Raw genomic sequence first — 11,230 nt, 5'->3', positions numbered from 1 at the left:
TGTTTGGAGGAGGCCATGGGGAAGTAGCCCAGGGAGTTGTAGCTGTCATGCAGCTGTTACAAGAGGCACTATAGACAGCTGCAATCCACAGGGCCCTGGGCTGGAACCCGGAGTAGAGGGTGGGTCTGAGTTCCCCCCAAACCTCCCAACTCCTGATCAGACACAGGAGGAGTTGATCCAGACTGTGGGGGAGATTACTGAGGTGAGCAAATATGCCATTAAGCGCAGGACCCACCAAGGTAGAGGAGGAACTTTGTCACAACTGGTGTCAGCGGTGGGATCTGGTGTGCACAGCGCGGCAGAAGAAGGAGAGTGATTTAAAAAAAAAAGGGTAGTGGGTTGTTTTGTTTGTTTTTTCACCACAGTGGATGACTTAGTACGGGCATTGATACAAGCTACAGCAGCCCAGCAGGAGGCTACCCGCGTCCAGGCAGCTGCCCAAAAGGAGGCAGAGCGTCTGCAGCAAGAGACTAATCGCCTGCTGATGGACCAGGCTTCTCAAAACTGAGCTATGCTGCAAGAACTGGTAAACCAGGTAAAGACCTTTACAGAGCTGAACCGCAGCCATGATAGGATGCAGATCATATGGGCCAGCCATTGGCTGCAGAAAATGACATGGGAGGATGATGTAGAGGCATACCTTCTGGCCTTTTAGAGGACAGCCCTATGGGAGGTCTGGCCTCGAGATCAGTGGTCTGGCATCCTTGCCCCATTCCTGTGTGAGCAGGCCCAGAAGGCCTACCATGATCTGCCTGAAGAGGCTGCAGCAGACTACCCCCAGCTGAAAGCAGAGATCCTGGCCAGATCTGGGGTAACGATTGCAGTGCGGGCCCAGTGGTATCATGAGTGGAGGTACCAGGAAAATAAAACCCCGTGGTCCCAATTGTATGACTTCATCCATCTCACACGAAAGTGGTTGCTAATGGAGTCCCGGAATCCAGAAGAGATACTAGAGGTTCTGGTCATCGACCGATACATGAGGGGGCTACAGCCAGACCTTCATGCCTGGGTAAGCCAGAACGAACCCTCCACCTAGGATGAGGTTGTTGCACTGGTAGAGAGGTGAAGGATGGTGAGGGAGCTGTCCCCACCAGTTAAGGAAGAGGCACCCCAGGTTAAACTAGCAGCACTAAGCCCTAGAGCTCGAGTGACGGGCAACCAGGAGAGCCCAGGTGGAAAAAGTGAGGGGCTGAAGGCTCACCAGAAGCCACAAGGAGTCAGAGCACTGAGAGAGAAGAGGATCGAGATGTTAGACTGCCCAAACCAAGAGACCAGGGAATGCCTAAGGCCCCATACAGATGTTATGCCTGCGGGGAGTGGGGATATTTAGCTGCACAGTGTCCCAATGCTGAGGAGCCTATGCAGTGTAACCTGGGGAACTGGGCAGACCCATGCTCCCTAATCCACCTTGTGGGGGTCTCACTAACCCCACATATATACACCAGATCAGTAAAGCTAAATGGGGTAGAGACCACAGCACTGGTTGATTCGGGGAGTGCTATTACGCTTGTCTCGGGGAAGATTGTGAAGTGTAGTCAGCTGCTGCGGGCTAAGCGTACGGGGATAACATGCGTCCATGGGACAGTTGGCTATTACCCTACTATCCCAGTAAAACTCGAAATTTAGGGGAACACTACTGAGGTAGCAGCAGATGTAGTCCCTAAACTCCCATACCCGGTGCTTATAAGGAGGGACTTCCCAGGGTTAGGAAACTTACTCCCAGTAGGAGAACTGGAGGAAAAGGGGAACCCTGAAGTTAGTGAGGCATCTACAGTAGACTGTCAACCCCCAGTCTTCTCTGAAATATCCCCAGATTTATTTTCCATGCCCTCTGCAGTAACCCTGTACTGATAGCCCCTGATTTCAGCAAGGAATTTATCCTGCAGATTGATGCATTGGAAGTAGGGTTGGGGGCCATTCTATCACAGATGGTCGGGGAGGAGGAACACCCAATTCTCTAACTCCTTCCGAGGGAACAAAAATATGCAGTGGTGGAGGGAGAGTGCCTCGCTGTAAAATGGGCCATGGAAGCATTGCGCTACTACTTGCTCGGATGCAGATTTGTCCTCGTGACCGACCATGCCCCTCTTCAATGGATACAGCGGAACAAAGAGAAGAACACAAGGGTGACCAGGTGGTTCTTATCCCTCCAACCTTCCCAGTTCCGTGTGCAACACAGAGCACGGAGCAGTCACGGTAATGTCAATGGCTTGTCACATGTGCACTGTCTGGCATCGCAAGCTGCCCAACCCCTTGGTGTTGAGCAGGGGGGAGGGATATGTGACAGACCCAGTCCAGTGTGGTACAGGAGTCTGGTAGAGGGCAAATATACTGGTCACTGGCTGAGTAGTTTTCTGTTCCCTGAGTGACTAGAGCAGGGGCTGCACTGGAGTAATCAGGAACCTGCTAAAACCAATTAAAGGCAGACAGGCTTGATAGATACACCTGCAAAGCCAATCAAGGCAGGCCTAATCAGGGCACTTGGGTTAAAACAGGAGCTCACTCCAGCAGGCGGGGGAGCCAGAGGAGAGCATGCGTGTGAGGCGGCTGGAGCAAGACGCTACAAGGAGCTGAGAGTGAAGAGGAGGTGTTGCTGGAGGACCAAGGAGGACAAGCGTACAAGACACCAGGAGGAAGATCCTGTGTGAGGATAAAGAGGTGTTTGAGGAGGGCCATGGGGATGTAGCCGCAGGGAGTTGTAGCTGTCATGCAGCTGTTACAGGGACTAAATGACAGCGCGATCCACAGGGCCCCTGGGCTGGAAACCCGAGTAGAGGGAGGCCCAGGTTCCTCAAACCTCCCAAAGTCCTGATCAGACACAAGGAGGAGTTGTACCCAGACTGTGGGGAAGTTCCCTGAGGGGAGCAAACTGCCAAAAGCGGCAGGACCCACGAAGGTAGAGAGGGAACTTTGTCACACAAGGTAAGAATAAACATCGATGTTAAGACCAGCCGCTTAATGTCTCCATAAGATGAAAACAATGTTGGTTTTAAGATGAACTGGGGCTGCAGTGTCAAGGGGAAGAGAAACAGGAGGAAGTGACAGGGGCAAGGGCTTGGGGAGAAACCATACAGCAGGGTTGAGATTTATCACAAAAGGGACATGGGGTAAGATTTGCAAATTCAGGGATCCAGCTATGAGCAATAGAAAGGTGATAATCCAGTGTACTGTATCACGGACTGATTCCCAGTTCATCAACACGGACAAAGCATAGGAAGACAGGAAAGGTTGATCTCTCACTTGATTGTCCAGGAAGTGATTCAGGGAAGATGGCCCAGCAATCGTACACGCAGCCAGCTCTGCATGAGCTCCAATCTGAGATCTTCAGAGATAGAAGAAGGAAAATTAGGTCTCTTATGAGTAAGAAGCTGGAGAGCCTGTCTGGATGCTGTTTTGGTCCTCACCCCGTATAATGGGGTGCAACAAGCGAGGAACGAAGGTGGTACACACTGGCTAATGAAAAATCAGACATGCAGTGGCACAATTGTGTCCAAACCGCAGCAGGAGAAGGATAATAAACTGTGGACATACAAAGCTAGATTGGCACAAAGATGAGAGATGCAGGTCCCAAAAAGTTTTGATGCGCGGGCATCTTTGTGGGGAGGCCGAAGAGGCCTGGAGGACTGAGTATAGGACATGGCGATAAAAAACCATCCCATTCCGATCCACAGAGAGAAGATTCAAACAGGCCAGGAGTAACTTATGCGGATGTTCACACAGCCAGCTTCAATCAACCTATGCTGACACAATGGAAGTGTGGGATGAAGTGGTTCTGCAATATTCCACCGCCCTGCCAAAAGGGATAAGGTAATGCGAGTATGGCCACCTTGCCGCACTAACCCACCCCCACGGCCAGGCCTATCTTGACCACAGCAGAGTTTTTTAGGGTCAGGAATGTCTCAGGGGGATGGCAGATGCCAATAGCCGATCAAAGCATGGCCACGAGGACTCCAGAACTGCAATCACTGAGAGGAGTGAAAAGTACATTTGGTGAGGCAGGCATTAAAACTGATCTCCCTGGAATTGAACCAGAACTGCGCAGCAGTTTGGGTACGGTGGATGTGGACGGACCATCAGTGACGGCCAGCAATGCGAGGAAATATGTACATGGCCCATGAGGCTTGGCTCCCTCTTCACAATGAACAGGATGGTAAAAGTTCCCACACAAGCTATGGCAACATACGCAACAGAAGGGAATGGAGATCCAGATGTGGGCCGCCTCTAGGCCAGGATGCCCAGCAGGATGATAAGGTGGAGGGGTGGTTGAAGTCCGTTTCCGTTAGAATCGGACATGGTGTAGGGGAGAAAAGTGTGCCAGCTGTGACACTAAAGTGTCTTCTGCATGTGCCCATGTTCCCTGACACTCTGTGTGTTCCCAGGATCTCTTGGTGATGTTGCAGAGAAATGCCTGCATGGGAAGACAATGTTATATGAGACACTGCATGATTGTGGAGGCTGTTCTTATGAGAGAAAGCAGATTGATCACTCTTTCACGCACTCATGAAAAATGACATTTTCATTATTCAGAAAAATAACTATGAACAATGACCCTTCTGAATCAATCATATTTGTACTGAGTACGCATTAATAATCCCTAACACTTTGTGTGGGGGAAGTTTCAGAGGCCCAGTAAGAAACACAAGTGTGGATACTGGTTATCGTATCAATGTTCCTTAATGCAATTAGACCAGGATAGGGAGTCCATACTGAAGAGAGGTCCCCAATTTATCTAGTTTGCTTCAAACTCAGTGAAGGGAAAAAAAAAAACTTTTCCGAAAGATCACGTTGCATAAAACAGATAGTTAAGGGTTAATGCCTGTTTTACTTGTAAAGGGTATTAAGAAGTTCACCTAGCCTAGCTAACAACCTGACCAGAGGAACCAATGGGGGAAACAAGTGTTTCAAAAAGGAAAGGAGGAATTTTCCTTTGTTTAGTCAGAGTTTCAGTTTCAGCTGGAGTGAAAAAGAATCAAGAAACAGCCTCCTTATCAGAGTAAGTAAGTTTTAGAAAATATCAATAGTTTAGGTTTATTTCTTGAACTTGCTGGTACCATTAAGGGAATATCAAATTTAGGCATTCTTGTGGTATTAAAGGTTTTTGCCCAGGGGAAATCCTCTGTGTTTGAATCTGTGTCCGTGAAGTAGCTGGTATGCTAATCCTCCCAGAGTGTTTCTTTACCTTGTCTTTTCTTTAATTAAAACTTTTTTCTAATATCTTAATTGATTTTTTCCTGTTTTAGATCCAAGGGGTTGGATCTGGAATCCACCAGGAGTTGGTAGGAAGAAAGGAGGGGGATGTTAATTTCTCCTGTTAAAATCCAAGGTGTTTGGTTTTGTGTTCACCAGGAAATTGGTGGAAGTCTGCTCAGCCACCCAGGAAAGAAAAAAGTAGTGCTTGGGATGGTGAGCAGCGATACCAAAGATCTAAGCTGGTAATAAGGCTTGAAGTGTCCATGCAGGTCTCCCACATCTGTACCCTAAAAGTTTCAGAGTGGGGAAGGAATCTTGACATGGGTGGTAAAAGTGGGATTTTTAAGGAAACCAAAAGCCACAATTTTGTCCCCTCCTTTGAGTACTGGGGAAGCAAGTGAAGGAGAGAATACCCTGAAAGCAACAAGATAAGGATTCTATACAGAGGGCTTTGTTAGAAGGAATGCTCCAGCTGTGATCACTGGAGGTCCATTAACATTGCCAAAGGAATCACAAAACTGTTGTAACTTTTTTTTTTTCTAAGAGTCACATTACAGTAACCAAAGATTCCAAGCTGTTCCCCACCCCCTCAGATATGCTAAGGAGAACGGGGAAAATGTCAGGCAAAGGAAAATAAACATCCAACAACAGCTAGAATGAGCCAAACGCCAGGCTGAGGAGGCCAAAAGGAACATGAAACAGACGAATGGCAGGGCTTGAGGCGCACACAAAAGAGCATGGAGGAAACAAAAGAGACGAGGTGAGAGAAAAAGAATTGGAGGTAGACAAAAGAGATGTTGGCGAGGGAAAGGAGAGAAAGCTGATGAATTAGCAAGGCTAAGCAGGAGTTACAGCAACCCTAACAACCCTTCTCCAGGTACGCTTCCCCCACCCAGAAAATTCCCCACCTACAAGGCCGGTGATGATACCTGAGCCTTCTTAGAAAATTTCGAAAGGTCTGCCAATGGGTAACCAGCTATCTCTAACAAAGCAGTAAATGGTAGAGCTGAGGCAGCAGCTCAATGGACACTTAGCAGAGTGGACGGCTGAAATGCCTAAGGAAGCGATGAACGAGTAAAACTTTTTCAAACCAAGGCCAGAATCAGAAATGGGGATAATATCTGGCATGCCCGTCGGCGTTAAGAAGCCCAAGGTGGAAACCAGATGTTGTCATTTACCTGACACGCCTACCATATTGAAAGAAGTGGGATGCCTGGATACAGGAGCAAGTGCTGAATCTGTGAAAGCTCGTCCCTTCCTAATCGCAAATGGAGCAGTCTTAGAGGCTGTTCCGAGAATTAGAAAGGTACATCCTAGATGGGAAGACCCAACTGTACTGAGGCAGGGAGATTGGAAGTCAAAAGTGGAAGTGGTCAGAAAAAAAAAACTACTAGCAGTTGAGCGAATATCAGGGGGCAAACGAAACCAAACGCTCATCATCAGGGCCAACCCAAGGCCCCCACCAACAACCCAAGAAAGCCCAGAACCATTATTGTCCCAAACCTCCACTAATCCTCTCCACACTACCTAGGCCGCTGAGACCAGTCATGGCAATGTTTTAAAATGTAATAAACGGGCATATAAAGGGCCAGTCCCAAGAACCGCCAACCGAGTGCAAGTCATTACACAAGTCACAACCAAAGAGCCCAGGCACAGATGCCTCTCAATACCTCAGAGCAAAGGGAAAACTTGAAAGTGAGGGTTCCGAAAGAAGGTTTATCGGTGGAGAGTACCACGGGGAACAAGTGTCAGCTTCCTCCCACTAATCCTTAGTGGACGCTCAGAATATTACATATTCAATCCCAGAGTCCCAAGTGCCAATCCGGCACTCCCCATTCATTCGTCCAATTAATCTTCTTTTAAGGGAGCATTCTTGCCTATCGGTAGCTGACGGCGTTGCCTTCCAGTACAAAAGGCGGTAGAAATGTGGACTTTTGCAAGTCTAGACAATTATCCCATCCCCATCAGCTACTAGAGGGCGGAAAGGGAAATTAGCGCAAACGGGCCCATGTGAAGCTGGCCAACAAGATGGGCGAATGTGGGAACGTCCACACGCTTTCAGGAGACCCAGACAGAGGTGGTGGAACCTGGATCTTCTGCCCATGATGCTACAGCCATAGTGAATCCAGTCCCAGAACCGAACTGGCAAAGCAACCAGCACCAGAACCGTTGCCAGCACTGACTCCAGCGCTTGCAAACCCATCTACAACTCCAACGCCAGAGGGCACCAGCAGCCTGAACTGGCAGAAGCAGCAGACAACCCTACCCAAGAGGCTCAGCCAGAGCCTGAAATATCACATAGTGCACCAGCGGAGAGCGGTTCACAATCAACGAAAACAACCCCATCACCTACATCACTTCCAGAGGGACCAAGCCAAGTCCACAGTCTAAGGAGGAACTGATGTCTCCAGCCTCAAGGGAACAGTTCCAGGCTGAGCAGGAAGCAGATGACAGCCTTCAGAAAGCTTGGTGGGCACAGGAGCACCCCACCGCCTCTCAGCTCTTCTAACGAATCCCGGTTTGTTGTAGAACAAGGACTTTTATACAAGGAGACTCTTTCTGGTGGACACCAGGAAGACTGGCATCCTCAAAGACAGTTGGTAGTTCCAACTAAGTACCGGTAAAGCTCTTGAGCTTATCCCATGATCATCCCAGTGGTCATTCCAGGGTGAACAGAACCAAGGACCAGTTTGGGGAAGTCTTTCCACTGGGAGAAGAATGGGCAAGGACGTTGCTAATTATGTCCGGTCTTGTGAGGTGTGCCAACGAGTGGGAAAGCCCCAAGACCAGGTCAAAGCCCCTCTCCAGCCACTCCCCATAATTGAGGTCCCATTTCAGCGAGTAGCTGTGGATATTCTGGGTCCTTTCCCAAAAAAGACCCCCAGAGGAAAGCAGTACATACTGACTTTCATGGATTTTGCTACCCCGATGGCCGGAAGCAGTAGCTCTAAGCAACACCAGGGCTAAAAGTGTGTGCCAGGCCTTAGCAGACATTTTTGCCAGGGTAGGTTGGCCCTCCCGACATCCTTACAGATTCGGGAACTAATTTCCTGGCAGGGACCATGAAAAATCTGTGGGAAAGCTCATGGGGTGAATCACTTGGTTGCCACCCCTTACCACCATCAAACCAATGGCCTGGTGGAGAGGTTTAATGGAACTTTGGGGGCCATGATACGTAAATTTCGTAAATGAACACTCCAATGATTGGGACCTAGTGTTGCAGCAGTTGCTTTTTGCCTACAGGGCTGTACCACATCCCAGTTTAGGGTTTTCACCATTCGAACTTGTGTATGGCACAGGTTAAGGGGCCAGAGTAGAGGGCAGGCCCAGGTTCCCCTCAAACCTCCCAAGTCCTGATCAGACACAGGAGGAGTTGACCCAGACTGTGGGGAAGTTCCCTGAGGTGAGCAAATCTGCCAATAAGCGCAGGACCCACGAAGGTAGAGGAGGAACTTTGTCACACAGTGTAAGAATAAACATCGAAATGTTAATACCAGCCAGCCCCCTTAAGTGTCTTCCCATAAGATGTGAAAACATGTTGGTTTTAAGATGACTGGGCTGCAGCTGTCAAGGGGAAGAGAAGACAGGAGGAAGTGACAGGGGCAGGGCCTTGGGGAGAAGACATACAGCAGGGTTGAGACTTTACAAAGGACATGGGGTAAGATTGCAATTTCAGGGATCCAGCTATGAGCAATTAGAAAGGTGATAATCCAGTGTACTGTACACGGACTGATTCCCCAGTTCATCACACTGACACAGCATAGGAAGCACAGGAAAGGGTTGAATCTCACTTTGATTGTCCAGGAAGTGATTCAGGGAAGAGGCCCCAGCATCGTACACCAGCCAGCTCTGCATAGAGCTCAATCTGAGATCCAGAGAAGAAGAAGGAAACATTTAGGTCTCTTTATGAGTAAAGAGCTGGAGCAGCCTGTCCTGGATCTGTTTGGTCCTCACCCCGTAAATAATGGGGTGCAACACAGGAGGAACGAGGTGGTACACACTGGCAATGAAAATCAGGACATGCAGTGGCACATTGTGGCCAAACCGCAGCATGAGAGAGGATAATAAATCTGGGACATACAAAGCTGAGATGGCACAAAGATGAGAGATGCAGGTCCCAAAAGTTTTGAGCCGGGCATCCTTTGTGGGGAGGCGGAAGATGGCCTGGAGGATCTGAGTATAGGACATGGCGATAAAAAACCCATCCATTCCGATCACAGAGAGAAGATCAAACAGGCCATAGTAACTACTGATGCGGATGTCAGCACAGGCCAGCTTCATCACACCTATATGCTGACAATGGAAGTGTGGGATGATGTTGGTTCTGCAATATGTCCACCGCCTTGCCAATAAGGGATAAGGTAATGCGAGTATGCCACTGCGCAGCACCACGGCCAGGCCTATCTTGACCACAGCAGAGTTTTTTAGGGTCATGGAATGTCTCAGGGGATGGCAGATGGCCACATAGCGATCAAAAGCCATGGCCACGAGGACTCCAGACTGCATCACTGAGAAGGAGTGAAAAAAGTACATTTGGGTGAGGCAGGCACTGAAACTGATCTCCCTGGAATTGAACCAGAAGATGCTCAGCAGTTTGGGTACGGTGGATGTGGACGGGACCAGGTCAGTGACGGCCAGCATGCAGAGGAAATAGTACATGGGCCCATGGAGGCTTGGCTCCCTCTTCACAATGAACAGGATGGTGAAGTTCCCCAACACAGCTATGGCATACATAGCACAGAAGGGAATGGAGATCCAGATGTGGGCCGCCTCTAGGCCAGGAATGCCCAGCAGGATGAAGGTGGAGGGGTTGGTGAAGTCGGTTCCGTTAGAATCTGACATGGTGTAGGGGAGAAAGTGTCCAGCTGTGACACATAAGAGTGTCTTCTGCATGTGCCCTATGTTCCCCTGACACTCTGTGTGTTCCCAGGATCTCTGGTGATAGTTGCAGTAGAAATGCCTGCATGGAGAGACAATGTTAATATGAGACACTGCATGCACTTGTGGAGGCTGTTCTTATGAGAGAAGCAGATTGATCACTCTTCACGCACTGAAAAATGACATTTTCATTATTCAGAAAAAATAACTATGAACAATGACCCTTCTGAATCAAATTCCATATTTGTACTGAGTACCTGCATTAATAATCCCTACACTTTGTGGTGGGGGAAGTTTCAGAGGCACCAGTAAGAAACACAAGTGTGGATACTGGTTATCTATCACTGTTCCTTAATGCAATGAGAGCCAGGATAGGGAGTCCATACTGAAGAGAGGTCCCCATTTATCTAGTTGCTCAAACTCAGTGAAGGGAAAAAAAAAACTTTTCCGAAGACACGTTGTCATAAACAGATAGTTAAGGGTTAATGCCTGTTTTACTTGTAAAGGGTTAAGAAGTTCACCTAGCCTAGCTAACACCTGACCAGAGGAACCAATGGGGGAACAAGATGTTTCAAAAGGAAGGAGGGAAGTTTTCCTTTGTTTAGTCAGAGTTTCAGTTTCAGCTGGAGTGAAAAAGATCAAGAAACCAGCCTCTTATCAGAGTAAGTAAGTTTTAGAAAATATCAATAGTTTAGGTTTATTTCTTGAACTTGCTGGTACCATTAAGGGAATATCAAATTTAGGCATTCTTGTGGTATTAAAGGTTTTTGCCCAGGGGAAATCCTCTGTGTTTGAATCTGTGTCCGTGAAGTAGCTGGTATGCTAATCCTCCCAGAGTGTTTCTTTACCTTGTCTTTTCTTTAATTAAAACTTTTTTCTAATATCTTAATTGATTTTTTCCTGTTTTAGATCCAAGGGGTTGGATCTGGAATCCACCAGGAGTTGGTAGGAAGAAAGGAGGGGGATGTTAATTTCTCCTGTTAAAATCCAAGGTGTTTGGTTTTGTGTTCACCAGGAAATTGGTGGAAGTCTGCTCAGCCACCCAGGAAAGAAAAAAGTAGTGCTTGGGATGGTGAGCAGCGATACCAAAGATCTAAGCTGGTAATAAGGCTTGAAGTGTCCATGCAGGTCTCCCACATCTGTACCCTAAAAGTTTCAGAGT

At 48.3% G+C, this 11,230-nt stretch overlaps 1 protein-coding gene across 1 annotated transcript; it reads right to left on the bottom strand.

Moving 5' to 3' along the window:
* Positions 1-9,084: 9,084 nt before the first annotated feature.
* LOC116829602 (olfactory receptor 52R1-like) lies at positions 9,085-10,083 on the bottom strand. Its single transcript, XM_032788502.2, has one exon. The coding sequence runs from the start codon at positions 10,081-10,083 to the stop codon at positions 9,085-9,087; it is 999 nt and encodes a 332-aa protein (XP_032644393.2).
* Between the last annotated feature and the right edge of the window lie 1,147 nt (positions 10,084-11,230).

Source organism: Chelonoidis abingdonii, chromosome 1 (assembly GCF_003597395.2).
Source record: "Chelonoidis abingdonii isolate Lonesome George chromosome 1, CheloAbing_2.0, whole genome shotgun sequence".
Lineage (NCBI taxonomy): Eukaryota > Metazoa > Chordata > Testudines > Testudinidae > Chelonoidis > Chelonoidis abingdonii.
The sequence above is the reverse complement of the archived record's forward strand: the minus strand, read 5'-3'. Positions and strand labels throughout refer to the sequence as shown.

Bases quoted from the DNA above. Each gene is read 5' to 3' on its own strand.
- LOC116829602 (XM_032788502.2), bottom strand. From the start codon at position 10,083: ATGCAGAAGACACTCTTATGTGTCACAGCTGGACACTTTCTCCCCTAC.